The 18,888-nt window shown below is 40.5% G+C and overlaps 1 protein-coding gene across 2 annotated transcripts; it reads right to left on the reverse strand.

The window, feature by feature from the left end:
• Nucleotides 1-1,849: 1,849 nt before the first annotated feature.
• LOC139666664 (four and a half LIM domains protein 1-like) lies at nt 1,850-17,592 on the reverse strand. Of its 2 annotated transcripts, none has more exons than XM_071545956.1 (6): nt 17,527-17,592; nt 7,249-7,412; nt 6,225-6,399; nt 4,896-5,065; nt 4,216-4,402; nt 1,850-3,283 (listed from the first exon to the last, which is right to left on the reverse strand). In XM_071545956.1, the coding sequence occupies exons 2-6, from the start codon at nt 7,402-7,404 to the stop codon at nt 3,129-3,131; spliced, it is 843 nt and encodes a 280-aa protein (XP_071402057.1). In that variant the 5' UTR covers nt 7,405-7,412; nt 17,527-17,592; the 3' UTR covers nt 1,850-3,128. The 2 variants fall into 2 exon arrangements, with proteins under 2 accessions (XP_071402057.1, XP_071402058.1); XM_071545957.1 differs by lacking the exon at nt 17,527-17,592 and adding an exon at nt 14,838-14,952.
• Nucleotides 17,593-18,888: the final 1,296 nt, after the last annotated feature.

Genomic DNA, 18,888 nt, shown 5'->3' on the forward strand with positions numbered 1-18,888 from the left:
CTAACATTCTTACAGTACAAGTGTCAGGTTTTATCAAAACAGATAAAGCCTTGAGAGAATTAAATAAGTTCTTACCTGGGTGAATAATCCTAGAAGCAAATCCTGGTCCAGACACTCAGCAGCATAAAGACTTAAGGACTAGTGCTGTGTGTCCTCAAGCTGCAATATTTGTCTCCCAGCAGGAAAATCAGAAAGAAGACGAGTTCTCAGTCATAGTGCAAGATTAACTGCAAACCTGCCTCTGCAAACTAAGACTGTGTCAAACCTTTTACAGTATGGAGTGGAGACCAGTGTATTCTTCCTAGGATTGGTCTACTTGTTTGAGTGTGTGTGTGAGTGTGTGTGTTTGTGAGAGAGGGACAGAGAGAGGAGGGGGGGAGAGAGAGAAAATTGATATGTACTATACTTGTTGAATATACTCATACTAGTCAATTCAATAAATTAAAAAAAAACATTGCCTCCCACACATATGCTTCAAGTTAACGAGGTAATCCACTGATTCAAACACACACAGCTCTCTGTTGACACTTGCACAAATGTATGAGCACACACGCATGCATGTACACACACACAAACACACAGCGATATACTGTGGTACTCACCTGAATTCCACTTCCACATTGTTTACCCACTCTTATACCGCAATATAAATCTTTGCGTTGAATCAATATACTATGTATTATAGTAGGTGGTGCCACACCTACTATTCTAAGTCTAATAATAATAATAATAATAATATATTAGACTGATGCATGAAAATCTGTTCTTTTCATGAAAAATTAAAGACATTCCTATTCTGAAAATGCAGTTGGTGTTCTGTTCATATTGGTAATTGCTCACTTGATGGTGATCACCCTTATTATAGTCTTTTGTTACATATCATTTCTCAAGTATATGTTGATGATACGACAGTTGAATTTCCCCCTAGGATAAATAAACTATCTGTCTCTCTCTGAGGTTGTCAAGTAATGTGATTTTATAAAGTAAAAAAGTGTTTTTTCTTTGCCTGCTCAGTCTCAATCTTCTGCTCTTGTCTCTTTGACATTAAACAGCTCAAACAGGCTGCCTTTCCCCTCACAGTATCTGCATGTAAGACTACTTGATGCTCGGAAACAAATGCTGTCTTTTGGATTACTTTCCAGGATGGACTGGATGGTTTATTGTAAATCCTTAATTATGTATTTGCTCTTGTCAATAGGCTCCTGAAACAGCTGGAGCTCACCTTTAGAATCAGGAACTGTTTCCATTTTCACAGGGAAATACATTTTGACAGGCTCAAGTTTGCAGTTCCCTTTTCCACAAGGTACAGACTCACATAAAAGGCAAGCAAACTTCTGAAGGTCTTGTCCCTATCTAATTTGTTAAAGATACACTGTTTTTGTTTTGTACAAATACACATATTGTCGATTCCCAACATTATTGAAATATATTACTACGCTAAATGGACCTACTGTACTACTCTACAAAGGGAAGACTAGTAACCGCATAGTGAAACTGACAAAAACTACTTCACAGTTTGTCTTGTCACATTTCTGACAAAATTAATTAAGAAGGTTTTAGGAGATCATCATGTTGTCTTTGCCTTTGTCTACCAAACTTGGGATGTTTGGTAGCAGCTCTTCCAAACAGTGAACCGAAAGTCGACTGACACTCCAGTAAAAGCTTCCTGTTCAGATAGGGAAGAGCACACGCTGGAAAGAACTGGAGTTTGAAATTCCTTGAACATTTTGAATGCTCTGAAAATAATTTCTCCTATTTTGTCCTAATTTGTCATGCATCCAACATGTGTACTAAATCAAGAAAACAAAGGTTGTGCTCAGCTTTGTAAAAATCTTTATTTCAGTTCAGCAGATCAGTAAAAACATGCATGCAGTTTGCTTCATGTATTCCAATTCGATATTTTCTTCGACTGACAGAAGTAAAATTGCTTAGAAAAGTGCATGAAAGATTAGTGTTACTTATAAACCTATGGTAAGCATAATAATCCCTTGACAATTACAAATATACATAGAACTTTGCTTTTTTTCTGTTTTTTCAATTTATAATTAGGATTTTTTTTTGTGGTCATAAGAAAATAATATCACCTTTTAAAAATAATACAAAATTTCACAAGTTGACATTGACACCAAAGCCAATAACACAAGAAATTATTTTTCTACCAAGACAAAGCAGCTCTATATTACATAAGAGAGTTGAGTTGAAAAACAAAAAAAATCCAAATTCATATACTTATTTTAAATGCGTCAACAAAACTGCAACAAGCATTTATTTCTAAAACCTTAATGAAATTGAACTTTAGCTCCAGTGCGCCATGTTAACTCTTCGGCATGCACTATGTTGAGTGATAGTAGGTAACATTATCTTTGACCTTTGACCTTAAGACTGACCTTTTAATAATAATAAAAATGTATTGGGGTTTTTTATAATATGGTCTGTAGATTCCTATATTTTAAAAATTAAACATCATTAATTCAATATAGCTGATGGTAGCCAGGTTTATTTTTGGAATTATTTCAGGTGAGCAGCCACGTATTCATCCGCAGCTCAGCGATTTTTTTAAGCTGTACACAGTCTCCCATCGCTCACCACCTTCACTTCCTATGGAAACAGAGAAAGTAGTTCCTGGTTGTTCAAAATAGTATGATACTGCTGTATCATATTTCATGTTACTATTACCAACCTCCAACAAAAAACTGCCAGACTTAGCCGCATATCAATTAAGATGATAGAGAGCTGCTTTAGAGTGGCTACAAGTTCTCGTTTTCTCCCTTTTGACATAATGCTAGGCGCCTACTATCACTCAACACAGTGTATGCTAAAGTGTTAGCATGGAGCACCGGAGGTTTTGGAGTCTATGTTCTCGCTTAATGGATAAACTGACCAACCTCCTAAAAACTTGGTGTATTCCTTTAAACATGTAACACTCAGGAATATTTCAAACTTCAGTTCAGTTATGTATAAACTCTTTCAACTCAACTCAATTTGATAACAAACATATTACCGCCCGTCAATATTGAAACTGAAACTTTGGACTTTAAGTAAAAAAGCAGGATGACTATATAAGACACGGTGTGATGTCTGACGCCACATGTTGAAACGGCACTCCTCCGGTCGGGTGCCGTGTCCCTTCACTGCTTGTTGGCACAGTCAGGACAGAGGATGTCTCCCCCGTTGGCTACGAAGCGCTTGTTGGCCAGACTGAGGGAGCATCTCTTACAGTTGAAGCAGTATTCATGCCAGGAGCTTCCCTCGTATTTCACCACATTCACTCCTTTACCAAAACCTGCAGGAGAGGAGAGGAGAGTTAGATACAGATTGATATATGTCCCTGTCGCTGTCCTGTGTCTGTCCTGTCTGCTCTTTTGAATTCAGGAAGTAAAAAGCTTATTGGTGATATCGGTTATGATGATGTTTAAGTACTGATGGAAACGCTGCATATGGAAAAGGTTTTCTGTTATTAGTGGGCTAGCAGCAGTCGTGCTATTCCCACTATTTCCCTTTTCTTCTTCTTCTTCTTCTTCTGCTTCTTGTTCTTCTTGTTCTTCTTCTTTGTACTAGTAGTAGTAGTAATACTGGTAGTAATTGTAATAATAGTGGTATTAGTAGTAGTATCTCCAAAATGTTAAACTCCTTCCACATACGTTCAGCTACTGTTTCAACTCTAAAATGTATAAATATAGGAGATGTGCAGATTAATCTTTTTGATACTTGAACCAGTGAAATGCGTGGTGATTGATGCCCTTCATAGACGTACATTATATTTTTGAACTCCCTTAGCTGCTTTGAATGGCACAATTAATGTAGAGGTTTTTTTTAAGATATGTGAATGACAACACCTGCGGCAGAAAGTTCGCTTTTTAACATTGCTGGCAGCGGTGAGAACCAATCTATACCCTGCAGAAGTACATCAACCATGTTTTTGAAAAAGGTCTATACGTTGTCAGAAATACGAAGCCTTTTTTTTTTACCTTGATTACTAATTCCAAATGAACTTGGAAAAATTTTTTAAAAGGGTGTGCAGACTTTTGATATCCACAGTATGTGCCTGCCTATCTCCCAGTCAGTATAGTCTCTGTCCTTTCATCTGTATTTTCCATTGGTTCATTGTTCATTTTAATGTGCCTTGTATGCACCCTGAGTATGTATTGTGCTGTATGCCTTGCTGTAGATTTCCTATTAGGGACAACAAAACCATGGTCTTGAACCTGAACTGACCTGTGATGGGGTTGTTGCAGCCGCCGCACTTCTTGGCCACGGAGCTCTTGTAGCAGTCGACGCAGAAGACCTGGTCCTGGTGGTTGGTGAAACTGGTCCCTGCCAGAGGCTTCGAACACGAGCTGCACACAAAACAGTGGCTGTGCCACGGCTGCTCCTGGTAGTTCACTCCACCTGAGGTTATCGGCTGGAGAAAGAGTGGAGGAGGTGTGAGGGAAGGGAAGAAGAGGAACAGAAGAGGAGAGAAAAGGAGAAGAGAGCTACGTGTTATTGGCGGTAATATTATATTTGATATGTCACTATGACTGTCAAATAAAATCTAATTTATTTTTAAAACTTAAACATTGTCACAAAGTGCCTTACAAGGCAACAAAAGGGTATAACAATTCAATTTAAAAGGAACATTTTAGATGTTAGTTCATAATTTTTCCCTCTAGACTTTTGTCTTGGTTTACCCTACCTTTACCTTACTAGTCTAGTCTCTCAAAATTAAAACTGTCATAATTAAAACTGAAGCGTACCTGGACAAATTCTGCTCAAATATTTGACTCAATACAGCCTGTAAAATACATGCACAGTCTCAAAAAGCTATCAAACCCCTTTCAAGATGAAATAGAGTTTGTTTGTATTCATCTATTTAGTTCAGGTCGTGTGTGAAGGACAGCGGGTCGGTCTGTTACCTGCTTGCAGCTGACACAGTGCTTGGCAAACTTCTTGTCGTGGCAGGGGCTGCAGTAAACATCCGTTCCTTTGGAGAGGAAACTCTGCGATCCTATTGGCCGTTTACACTGGCAGCAGATGAAACATTCATCGTGCCACGAGTTTCCTTTGTACTCCACGCTCTCTGTGCCTGCAGACAACGAGAGAAGGGTCGATATTAGAGAGAGAGAGTCGTGTTGTCCTCTGGTGATTGCAGTCAAATGCAAAATGTTAACTCTCTATATAGAATTTGTTATAAAATTACATTGAGTACAGTCAAACATGATTTCCAAATTAAAACAGTCTTCACTTTACTAGTTTTAATTACTTGTGGGGTGTTGAATACAAAATTGTTTTGTATATAAAATGTTGTATATAATACAAATACAATTTTTTTTAACAATTTTGTATTTAACAAGTTTTGGTCCAATGAACTTTATTGTACGTTACACAGTTATACAGTTTATATATATAAATATTTTCTATTTAAAAATCATTGTTCATACAGTCAGTTGTTCATGAGAAATTATTTTGTATTTGCCAGTTGGGATGTTCGCAAGAGTGAACACAACCAGCAAGGGCGTTTGCCGATACAAACGTTTCTATTGTTGCAGTCCTGCTGAACTATTTTTTGTTGGAACCATGTAAATTACTTTAGCTTGTAATACAATCATTTTAAATCAATATTTTGTGTCAAATGATAAATGTATTTGGTAAGTAGCCGTGCTTTAAGTGGGATAATGTACGGTGAGCTGGTCATTATTTCAAAATAAGTCCCGACAGGATGATTCAACACCCTGGTGTGAATCCACACCCTAACGTGAAAATTTTGCAATAGTGAACAGCTTGCTGTACATCATGTCTTACATAGCTGATGTAGCCAGGGTTTGGCACTATCTCAGATGAGCAACCATGTATTCATCCGCTGCTCAGTGTAAATTTTACCAGGCTCAGACACAAGACTGACGGACTTAGTCACATATCATTAAGATTAGAGAACATTTAGCTTTAGAGCTGCTAGTTCTCATTTTCTCACTTTTGAGATAATGCTAGTCGCCTACTACCACTCAACATAGTGTATGCTAAAGTGTTAGCATAGAGCACATGATTTACTGGGGACACATGGATCATTTTTGTGTTTATCTCCTTATTACTTAACTGGTAAATTGAACAATGGGCTAATCTCCCAAATATTCCTTTAAGCAGGACAATACAATACAGTGCAGTGTACTGTACTAGTGCAGTATTCTTCTGGTAATAAAGTACAGTATCAGGGTTAGTGGTACAACAGTGTGGTACATCAGTCTCACCAGCCAGTATGGGTTTGTAGCAGCCGTGGCAGCGCGGGGCGTCCTCTCTGGAGCAGCACTTCCCACACATGATGCGGTCGTCCTTGGTGCTGAACGGCTCCTTGGCCAGCGGCTTGTAGCACTTGGCACAGCGGAAACAGTCCTCATGCCAGTGCCGACCCTTATGGCCGAGCTCCTGGTGGAGGAGGGAACCGGGGAGAGATCGATGAAGGGAGCGAGGCAATGGAGTCAGAGAAAGCAAGAGAGACAGAGGGGCACGACATTGACGGGGTTGGGGTCAATTCATCAATTAACTCATAAATTCCAATTCAACTGAGGAATTGGAATTTGAACAAACCAACTGGAAAGCAGAGTTGGAATTTTAGGAAGTTTATATTAATCAAATGAAATTCTGTGAAATTCCATGTTTTTTGTTTTTTCTATTATGTTATATATTATCAATACTGAATATCATAAAATGATAAAGTACCTTTCAGGTGGTATTTGATGCATAACGTAATCGTAAAACATACATTATGACTGAATGTATTCAAATTTTATCTGTCTTTTATTTGGTTCATGTTTGATTTATAATGTTTAGCAAGTCAAGACAAACTCTCTTAGAAGTGGAATTTAATGGAATTCAGTTTTCTGTGATTCCAGTTCCAATTCTGTTTCCATGGAGCTGGGTGACATTCACATTCCAACTCCAACTCCAGGAACTGAATTGGAATTTACCACGCATTCTCAATTCAATGCATGAATGACCCCCAACTCTGATAATTGGTGCTGTGGATGTATGATGAACAGAAAACAGTGAGAGAGAGGAGTAAAGCAATGATGGAGGGAGGAAGGATGTAAAGGAGGTGGCAGGAAAGGAGATACTGAAGCGAGGGAGCAAGAAAGGAAAGGGGCAAAGAAGGAATATTGACGGCTTTTACTCTCTCACACTGTATATGGACCCAACATGGAGTGCATACGCTCATATGAAACGTCCTCTGAATGCAAACACACACACACACACACACACAGCAGTCACACACACCTTTGACTCCACGCCGATGGGTCTGTGGCACTCGGCGCAGGTGTTGGCGCAGAACTTGGCGTGGCAGCGGACGCACACCGGCTTGCCCTCGTTGCGGACAAACCTCTTCCCTCCGAGGTCCTCCCGACAGTAGAAACAGTGAGAGCTCTCTGCCATCGTCACACCTGAAGAGAGCAAGAGTAAAAACCTTTTCACCATGAAGTCATCGAACAGAGATCTAGAAATCCAGGCATCATTGTGAATAATGATACAGTTCATGATGCTTTGTGTGTTTGTTTTTATTTATAGGGGGGCTGTATGTGCCTGCTGGAGCTAATATTGGGGAAAGATGATGATGAGATGAGATCAAGAATCAAGTTGGAGAACAGAAACCGAACCATAATCCATTAATGTTGAATATAGTGTGCTGTTCTGTCATTTTACAGCAGTGTATGAATGTCACTGCCTTGTTTTCTTTACCCTACAACTTGAAACAAGAGCAAACACTACCTATAATCACCACATAGGGGCGCTGTAGGTGTGCTAATACCTACAAAAAAGGAAGTCAAGTTTATTTATTTATGCTAGCCCTTTATCACAAGCATATCTGAAAGAGTTTTACATACCATATATGCATGTCATTTACCATACATACATCATATACATGTCATATATGATGTATGTATATGGGTAGGCAGAAAAGGAAGGTACACACACAGACACACACACACACACAAAAGGGCTTCAGAGAAACTAGGTTGTGATATTTACTGAAGTGATTTGCTGATAAGATGTCTTTCATTTCCCACTCTGACACAAGAACATTAGCAGTGAACTGTTTGTTCTGTGTAAAAGCAAAGCAACCAGGTGTGCATGTCTGTGTTTCTGTGAGTTTCTGTGTGTCTTTGTGTCTATCTGTGTGTTTACATATGTGCACAACATGCATGTTAAGTGTGCTTATGTATTCTGTGTGTGACCATGACAAGCTACAGTTGTCTCAGCTGCAAATGTTCCTCCACATTCATACATCTTATCTCTATCTGATAGGGCTGATATGACTGATAAATTGGACAATAAACGTTGATGGAGGGAAGGACAAATGGTTTGAGAGGCAGACAAATGACCAAGAATGCAATCGCATGGCAAAAGCTTAACAAGTCTTTTAATCTGGTATTGAATTGTGAGATAGCTTCAGTTGCAAACGAACTTGTTTCAAGAGTTTTCCTGAATCAAATGTTGACATTTTGATAATAACAGAGTGATCTGTCTTATTTCAAAAAGTTGAGGCGTCTCAAAGAAGACAAATATGAATATGAATGAATTCCCTCACTGTGCTGTAAGTTACTTTGGCTAGAGGCAGTGTTGTAGTCGAGTCACCAAACCTCGAGTCAGAGCTGAGTCCCAATGTCCTAATCTGAGACTGAGTCACCAAGGTCAAGTCCAAGTTGAGTCTCAAGTCTTCAGTACTTGAGTCCGAGTAACCAGTTTGAAATCCATGCTAAAACAAATTAATAAGAACAAATACAAATTTACATCTGTCACATTACAAGCTAGTCTATTAGTTAGAATAGTGACTCTAAGTTGTGGATTTCAGTCCATTTCATTTGTGTTTCGAAACAGACCAAACATGAGGAAGCAAATGTGGAAATTGTAACATCATGCTGTTGTATATTAACAGTGTGTTAACAGTTTTACCTTCCTCCTATCAGTGGGTGTGTTATAAGATAAATGTTCACAGCCATTGTCTACATGTAGGTCTAGACTGTTCACCAACCAGACGATCGGATACAATTTACATTACGCTGAAAAAATGTGATGCCGATGTTTAAGGTGGTCGAGTACTAAGTTCAAGTCGTTAGTGCACAAGTCTGAGTCCTAAATATTCAAGTCCGAGTCCAAATCCTAGTCGTCAATATTCAAGTCTGAGTCCAAGTCCGAGTCGTCAATATTCAAGTCCGAGTCCAAGTCTGAGTCGTCAATATTCAAGTCTGAGTCGTCAATATTCCAGTCTGAGTCCAAGTCTGAGTCGTCAATATTCAAGTCTGAGTCCAAGTCCGAGTTGTCAATATTCAAGTCTGAGTCCTGAATATTCAAGTCCGAGTCCAAGTCCGAGTTGTCAATATTCAAGTCTGAGTCCTAAATATTCAAGTTCGAGTCCAAGTCCGAGTCGTCAATATTCAAGTCTGAGTCCAGGTCCGAGTCCTAAATATTCAAGTCTGAGTCGAGTCACGAATCATCAAAATTGGGACTGGAGTTCTACAACACTGGGTAGAAGCCGTTTCTCCGAAGTAACCCATTTCTCACACCACCGAGCAAGTCAAATAATCACTCCCCCTAAAATACGCCGCCACATAACCTTCCTAAAGATAGAACTCAAATCACCATGTTCATCACCATAAGTCTCCGACATGGATCTGTGATTACAGGGTCGGGATTTCAGATGGTAAATAAATACGCAGCGAAACGACAAAATGGGTAGAAGCAACTATTCACACAGGCTGAAATATAGAGGAGGAGATGGGTAAAGTCTGTTTACGAAGTTATTTCCCACATGAAGTTCACGCTGACTGACCATGGGGAATTCTGCTAAACTGCTGTGAGAATCGTGCACTTGTGTGTGTGTGTGTGTGTGTGTGTGTGAATGAGAGAGAGAGAAAGAGAGAGAGAGCGAGCTTGTGTGTCAGAGAGACAAAGCATGCATGTTTGTGCAGATTGTTTACGTCCATGCATGCTTCTACTGTATTGTGTGCATCAGAATTGTGCGTGTGTGTGTGTGTGTGCATGTGTGTGTGTGTGTGTGTGTGTGTGTGTGCAGTGAGGTGAACCCAAAAAGGAATGCCTGGTATGACTAATGTGGTGAGATCTGGAATGTTGACAGCCCTTTGACAGAACCACAAAACACACACACACACACACACACACACACGCGCGCGCACACACACTCCCAGTTCTAACATGGACCACTCCCTAGAAAACCACAAAGCCACAAACTATACCATTTCCCTCCTCATTGGGGCTCCATAAGGAAGTTCACCCAGTGTGTTCTGGGTTTGGCTCTGAATCGGCTTAAAGTCGATTCTGGGGCTGCGTTCACAAAGTTTCACATCCTCCCTTTCCTTGTAACGCTCCTTAACCTCTCAACAAAAGTCTGTGGTGGGTCAAGGATTAGTTAATAGATAGGGTTCGACGGATATGGGGTTTTTGAAGGCTGATACCGATATTTTTAGACTGACATTGCCGATAGCTGTCATTTTGTGGCACTATTCAATGTCTTTAAATTTATTGCCAAAAAATTACAAGTATCCAGTGTTTCCCATAGGATTTCATTCCTCTCAGAGTGAAAAAGTCTCTAAAACAGCATTTAGACCATCATGCAACACTAAAACTCTCCACTGAAACCCAGACTAATGAATTCTTTCTAGGTGTGTTAGAAGCTTTTTAAGGCACAATGAGCCACCGCACCTATTCAATGGTAAGGGGAACTCTGGGAAACATTAGGCCTTTAAATGAAGAATTAATTTCCTAAAAACAAAATGTAACAATTGCATGAATGAATAAAACGAAAGAAAATAAAATTTCAGGTTTCAATTTGCAGGTTTTACAGACAGGTTTTATGTAGCTGTGATCAGGGAGAAAACTTCATTATATCAGCAGTGGACGACATGGCTGGCCGATATCCGATATTTCATAAAAGGCCCAATATCGGCCCAATATATCAGTCTAACCCTAGTTATAAGGACAGATAAACAGTCCACTTTAGGACAAAATTAGGATGTTTTGGAACTCCAACAGTATCCTGAAGCTCCTGTATGACAGAGATATTTGGATGTTTACTGATTGGCTGCATCTTAATTTCATTTGAATCATTAGACATTTGGGTAACATTTAATGGCTGACGACAGACAACTATGTGTGGGTGCCTGTACGGTACATGCTCTCCTCTCAGTATCCTGCTAATTCATTATTGATTCATGCATGACCCAGCAGCTGCTCTGTTTGTTGACTGGGTGAGGTGAACTCATTTATCTCTACTGGAAGGCAGCGAGCGCAGCCGGCCAAAGGCAACACACATTCTTCATCTGTTATTTACCCATCATCCTCAGCTCAGCAGAGATGGGGCGATCTCTCCTGTCCCAGGTTGGAACCCTGTTTTCAACCCATCCTCATCTCTTGTTCATCTGCCTCATCTCCTTACAGTAATTAAGAAAATGAATTCCTCCTTTTCCCTGCCTCCTGTCCCAGCATAGATTAACCTTTTTCACCCTTGAGAGAAACTAGAGATGTATACGGAAGAGAACTGGGGCCATTGTAGGTGATTTTTTTTTTTTTTTTACCGCTGCTGGGGGGAGGGGGGTAATATTCTGAGAAAAAACTCTGAATTTCTAAGATTAAAGTTAAGTAAGATTAAAGATTTTTTTTTCTCGCAAATTTCTGACTTTAATCTCAGAAATTCTGAATTTTTCCTCACAATTTTCAGTGTTTTTTTCCTGCAAATTTCTGACTAACCCCCCCTCATCTACAATGGCCCTAATACAGTCATACCCTAAGTGGCTATCAGCATCGTCTAAATGTTATCTGATCACCAAGGGAGCCAAACAATGGCTGACAGGAAGCAACACAGTATAACATACAGCTAGGAGGAAAGAGCAGCAGGTTTCACTGACGTCAAAGAGCTGCGAGGACGGTGTCGCTACATGTTTCACTTTGTTGTTTTGCAATAAATTTCCTCATTGTATCATACCCCCACATTTATAAATCATATTTCATCCAAATGACAATACAAAACAAAACCTTGTTTAATCACCATGGAAACAGTAAGTGAGGGTCTGTATGGGAAATGAAGTCCTGTTTTCTAAGCTGGGTCACACAGCCGAATCTGGAGCCAGGCTGGAAGGCAGCGCAGCAGCCAAGGACAACTGTGCATGTGTGTGTGTGTATGTGTGTGTGTGTGTGTGTGTGTGTGTGTGTGGGTGTGTGTGTGTGCGTGTGCGTGTGTGCGTGTGCATGCAGGCAGCTGTTTGTGCTTGTGTATGTGTACAGACTCATGCTGGTTGCAGCCACTGGATTCAGAAGAATTCAAAACTATCCTTCCTTCCCTTCATCTCTCTCTCCCTCCCTCTCCCTCTCTCTCTCTCTCTCTTTCTCTCTCTCTCCCTCCCTCTCTCTCTCTCTCTCTCTCTCTCTCTCTCTCTCTCTCCACCTCTCTCTCTCAATCCTTCTCCCTTTCCCACCTCAGTTTGAGTTTTATGCACCTGACAATTACAATTAGAGCTGGGTGCTGCTCCTCATCCAAACCCCAAACCCAAAGCAGCCACACAGCGGTGGGAGATCGACAGTATAAAAATAGAACATGGAGAGGTGACATCATGTTATGTGGATGAGAAGAAAAACTCACACACATTTAAAACACATGGAGAGAGAGAGAGAGAGGGAGAGAGAGAGAGAGAGAGACAGAGAGAGAAAGAAAGCAGAGAAACAGGGAAGCAGGACAGACAAACTTGGTGAGGCAATCTAAGTAAAAGAGAAGAGAGCGAAATTAATGTGATGGAGAATGTGGAGCGTCTACAGCACACTCTTCCAGCTGAGGAAACAGTGTGTGTGTGTGTGTGTGTGTGTGTGTGTGTGTGTGTGTGTGTGCGCGCCCACCATCTGCGTATGTCTCTGTGTGTGTGTGTGTGTGTTGGCATGAGCTTATCGCTGAAGAATGTAGTGGAAAGCTGAGAAACAGGAAGTCTCCATCAGAACGGTGAAGTTGGCACAGTCCAGCCACACACACACACACACACACACACACACACACACACACACTCCACAACGCAGACGCAACATAAACACAACCTCGGGTCAGTAAAAGCACAACCTGCGTTGATCGTACTGGCCACTGCTAAATTTGTCAACATAAATATTGCATCAATGTCCGTGGATTCACATGAGCGTTAAACACTGACTGAGCTCATGTTCCACTCAGTGTGTTGCAGGTGTGATTCATGCCAACGCCATTTCCATGCAGGCTTGTCTTTGCAAATTCCTTCAGTCCTGGACTTGGTAGCATGGCAGCCTCACTAGATTTGGCGTGGAATATAATATTGCGATACTTTCCCCCACAATATGATATTCAAACACTGATGCCAACTTGCCAAGTCGCAGTGTTTTTGTTCAAATCTCAAGTCTATACATGGAGAACCGCATCATGTTGTTCTGTTAGATGATGGATGTGGAAGAAATGCTTCAAAGTCTGAGAGATGTCTGAAGATTAGTAGGTGTAATATGGATTTTACATTATTTATTTTTGACATCTTATTGCCTGAAGAGATAACACTTAAAGGAGAAGTCCACCCTTGTCGATGTACTTTGCATTTCTGAGTCCATTTTGTTTTTGGTGGTGTATTTTTTACTTATTCCTGTGGATAACAGATGATGTGAAATCATTTTGAGATATTTCCAGCGGAGCTACAATGGAGATTAATAGTAGAACTGTCACAAAAGTGAGGAGGGGGGCTGGACCCAAACGCAAGACCGGCTCAGAGAACAGGGGTTACGAAAAAGGCTTTAATGACGAAACTAGGCAACATACAGGACAAGAACAATTTCCAGCAATCTAAAACATCAACAGTAATTGTCAGGTTTTGGCGTCAGTCCCCCAGAATCAAAGAGCGAGGGCTTCTTTCTAGAGCCGCCATTTTGCACCGACGTTCAACAATCATACAGGTAGAAACCCACTGTATAGAAGAAGCAGAGAGACCAATTTCTCCACTGACAGAAGCCTCAATAGACCAGAATGCAATACAGCAACAAGACATGTTGTGTTTTGAGTAAGAGGCACTAGTTGGAACTAGTTGGTTAGAAAGTAGTTGGCTATCTATACTTATATGTCCATACTCCAACCTTTGATTGAACGCAACAAGTCCATTCCTGTTCTCTGGGGGTTGTCAAAGGGCATTCTGGGAAATGTAGGAAATCACGACTACTTCAACTGAAGTAGCAGAAGTAGATGAGGCAGGTTGAGTGAAAGTGGTTACACCAAAAAAGTAAATAACAACACTTCATCACAGAATAACTCCTGGAATGCATTGAACATCACAGACTGATATGTGAAAGTGTATCTGAAGTTGGATTTTTCCTTTAAGATTTGTACTGCAGTGAAGTGAAAGAAACCCAAAGTGTCCCATCACAACATAATGCAGTAGAAACTCTTAATACTTAAAAATGAAGGATCACAGTCGTGGCCCAAGTGTCATAACAACATGGCAGTGGGAGTGCTGTGGCGATTCCCACCCATAACACTGATCCACACTATCTCAAAAGTAAATATACAGCAGTATTTCAAGACTGAGCAGCGAGTTCAACCAAACATTTGCGCTCCACACTGGCGTTCAAAGTCAGATAATTGTTTTATTTGGCATAAGCGAGCCACATTCCAGACGAGAGCCCTGCTGCAGATACAACACAGATTTATGCCTCGCAGAGTCAGGGCCAAAGCAGCGCGGCGTGTTGCAGCACAATAGGATCTGAACGGCATCTGTATGGATCGACAGACATGATCGCTTTACCAGATGCTCTCACAACCACCGGAGCAACGCACACACAGCTTGTTAGTGAGCTGTACTTACCATTTAATTTACCTCGCCTTCTCTGTCCTGTCCTGTCTCTCTCTCTCTCTCTTCATATGAGTTACACTCTCCCTTCTGTTTCCCCACTCACCCTCTTTTCTCTCGCACTCTCCCCTAGTCCCATCCCCTTCTCTCTCTCTCTCTCTCTCTCTCTCTCTCTCTCTCTCTCTCTCTCTCTCTCTCTCTCTCTCTCTCTCTCTCTCTTTCTCTCTCTCCACCCCTTCTGACTTTCAGATCAGAACAGCTGACAAAACTAAAAACCATAAGAGACAGAGCATGGAGGCAAAGAGCAGAAATGGATGACCAACTGTCAACTCCACAACTATAACTCCAACAATACATTTCTGTGTATTGTTTTTGTGTGTGTGTGTGTGTGTGTGTGTGTGTGTGTGTGTGTGTGTGTGTGTGTGTGTGTGTGTGTGTGTGTCGATAGAATACAACAGGTGGTGACACCACCTGGCACCAAAGATCAGCCAATAGCAGATGGCAATTGCATGCTTTTTACCATTAGATGTCAGGCTTTACACAGATTTGGGTTTGGGGTTTAGTTACTCTTCAGAGGATAATGTTAAATTGAAAGATTCACACCTATTCCCATCATTACGGTAACTCAAAATCAATGTAATATTCACATCTATTAGCGTCATTACAGCAGCCCTAAATGCTGTAATCCAATGGTTGCACTTTTATGTGTGATTATAAAACTGGATCCAGGATGATTTCTATCTATCTATCTATCTATCTATCTATCTATCTCTTCCTTCCTTCCTCTCACATTACACAAAAAGTACGTCCAGAAACAACCACTAGTTTACACTGTCTATCTGTCTCACTGTCTATTTCACAGCCAGTCGGCGGACTCCAAACACAATGGAGTAGATTTTATGGCTGCAGGTAAATGATGATACACTGCCATGTTTGTCAGTGAAGGTCGACTTCTCCCTCGTCCTGTCAGAGCACTAAAACTACTGGACTTGAGCACTTGAGTTTCCCACTGGGGATCAATTTAAAAATAAATAAACGTCTGCATTGCATTTACATTCTAGCCTATTAAAATCACAAGAGGCAAAACATAACGCAGTTACCATGACGTGAAGTCAGACAAACTGCATAAAATTTTATGAGCCTATGATGTATTTTATTAGGCTGAGCTCATGGTAATTTCTTTCGCATGCAGGCAGGCAGGCAGGCAGCAGGGCGGACTAAAACAAAAACTCCCTCCGGCCTGCTGGTGTGTGTCTGGTAGCGAAAGGTCAGTCACAGTCACACATATGGCTCTTGGTTTACTTGTTCTGTGTGTGTGTGTGTGTGTGTGTGTGTGTGTGTGTGTGTGTGTGTGTGTGTGTGTGTGTGCTGTTACAAATTACTCATTACCTGCTTAGACATGTAATACTCTAAGTAATTCCACATGATTATTAAAAGTCAGAAATGCTGTCTGCTTACTTTTAGATTACTTTTTTTTTAGAGGTTAAACTAACAATTTATTCCAATTTACTGTCACTTTAATAGTGTTGCTATCATGCTCTATGATGAAGCATTATTTCAAAATGTCTGATATGATGTTTGCTTCCATAATCTTACAGTAAAAATGTCTCCTTGTTTCTTAGTGAGATTAACGCATCAATAATCTGATCAGGTTTTTCCTTCCAATAAATCAAGGATTACAGTTACAGTTACAGTCCTGCTATATGTGATCTGTTACACTCCAAGCTTGTGTGTATGTGTGTGTGTATGTGTGTGTAAGAGAGAAAGAGGTCAGCTACACATATGGGTCCTTGGTTTACTTCATGACTCCTTTCAGAATAATGATAGCTGGGGGAAGCAACACTGAAACCATAAGTCACTCACAAAGACACACATACACACACACACACACACACACACACAGACACACACAAGGAGAATGAAAAATAGCTGTACAGGAATTTTAATTGATCTTGGTGATGCATTTTTTAGCCTCAGCCTCAGCGGTTCCATCCTGGAGTGAAAAAACTCCTAACTGGAAACAGATTTCAGGAGTAGGATAGGCTTTCAGAAGTCAGCATGTAACTGTAGCTCAGACACACACACACACACACACACACACACACACACAGACAGACAGACAGCCAACGCCCCAGACAACTTGAAGGCTGTTTCCTTTCAGGAAATCAGATGCTTTGTAAGTGAAGTTTAAGAGAGGTCTCATTGTGTCTCAGCTACACAGGCCATGTCCTTTAAGCAATCACAAAACACCACTTGTGTGTGTGTGTGTGTGTGTGTGTGTGTGTGTGTGTGTGTGTGTGTATGCATGTGTGTGTGAGAGAGAAAGAGTTGTCTGACATAGGCTACTCTATGTTCACACTGACACACACAGAAAGAAAGAAACACTGGAAAAGCAGGCATTATAGTGTCATTCTGGTTATGCTTGTCTATAAAGCGGAACTGATTTTCTCTGATCTGTCTTGTCAAAAATAATGTTAATATTCTTGTCAGTCACTTTTTAAACCTGGACTAATACAAAGATATAAGCCCAAGTCGGAGTCTAGAGGCAAAGAAGGTTATTACACCACATAATGGCACAGACCGCATGCTCAAATAAATAAAATAGCTACTCAGTCTTGATATTGTTTTATCTACAGGAGACAACCAACATAAGGTTTAAATAATCTGTACAGAAAGAAACAACGAGCTCCTTCCTCCAACTTACCGGGTATGCGATGACTGCAGCGCTGGATGTCTCTGTGCTGTTTGCAGGGAGCGAAACTGCTGTTCAAGTTCCTGACAGTTGAAGAGAGAGAAACTGTAGCTGCGTCAAGCTATCGACAAATAGTCAGACGTAGATCGGAAGTTGAAGGACTCTACCTTCAAAATAAAAGCGTAAACCATTTTTAATAAAAAATAAATACTAGATTAGCTAGGCTACATTTTCTCAAGAAAATGTGAACATGCTTCTAGCAACAGACTTCTTGACTAGGTGGACTAGTTTGCTAGGTGATTTCTTGTGGTTGTTAAGCAATTACTAGTTGTTGCTAAGTGTTACTACATTGTTGTAAGATGACTACTAGTGACTGCTAAGATGTTACTAGATGGTCGATAGGTGATTACTTGTGGTTGCTAGGGTATTACTAGGTGGTCGCTAGTTGATAACTATGGTAAGGTATGGTATGGTAAGGTATAGGTGATAAGTTAAACTAGTGATTGTTGGGGTGTTTCTAGTTGCTCACTAGGTGATTACAAGTGGTTGCTTGGGTAGTATATGGTTGCTTGGTGATGCTAGTAATCACCTAGAGACCACCTAGTAACATTGTCAACGCATTGTCATGCGTCAACCAGGTTGAGTGATTACTGGCAACCCTTAAACATGTCTCCAGTGTCTTTCCTGGATATATTTGTTTGTTGTCACCATGACATTAGAATAGTATGGACACTCTTACAGGCTGTCTGCTACGTTTTGTGTTGGAGTCTTTGTGAATTTTTATAGGCCTCTTCCATAATCCTATTGGGGTATGTTTCATGTAGGCTATTTGGGGAAAAAAACAAGTGTAGTCCCATTTTCTACAGATTTCTTCTTAAATATATTCTTCATTTGCACATTGACGTTTTGTAACAGGGGAAAAATCTAGTTTGAGCAATTTAGTCAATAAGGGTTTTGTTAACGGGAAGTCGTTTTCATTCGGTCTGACTTGACACTGCGATCAGCTAACAAATGTAAACGGTAGCCTACATGGGGAGAGCCTACTGTACAGGATATGAGGGGAAATAACAACTCAAGTTAAACTTAAGTCTAATGAGATTTAATAGCGGCGAGACTGTAAGAGAAGACTCATTTTCGCAAATTGAACATGAAATAAAGGTGGAAGTGAAAACAACTGTTACCTGCGCAACTGTGCTGATTGGTCAACGGAAAAAAACACAGAACCAAGAAACTGCTATATTTTAGAGAGCCCTAAAACTGAATTCAATACTTAAACGATATTTAACGGTATCCAATAGAAGCATTATAATAGCGTTTAGATAAGAGAGTTTAGATATTATGATTTAAGACATTTTAACACATTTCAGTCTACAG

This window comes from Centroberyx affinis, unplaced genomic scaffold (assembly GCF_046629955.1).
Source record: "Centroberyx affinis isolate AG114_WGS23_722 - 3 ecotype Tasmania unplaced genomic scaffold, CSIRO-AGI_Caff_v1 ptg005081l_1, whole genome shotgun sequence".
Classification (NCBI taxonomy): Eukaryota; Metazoa; Chordata; class Actinopteri; order Beryciformes; family Berycidae; genus Centroberyx; species Centroberyx affinis.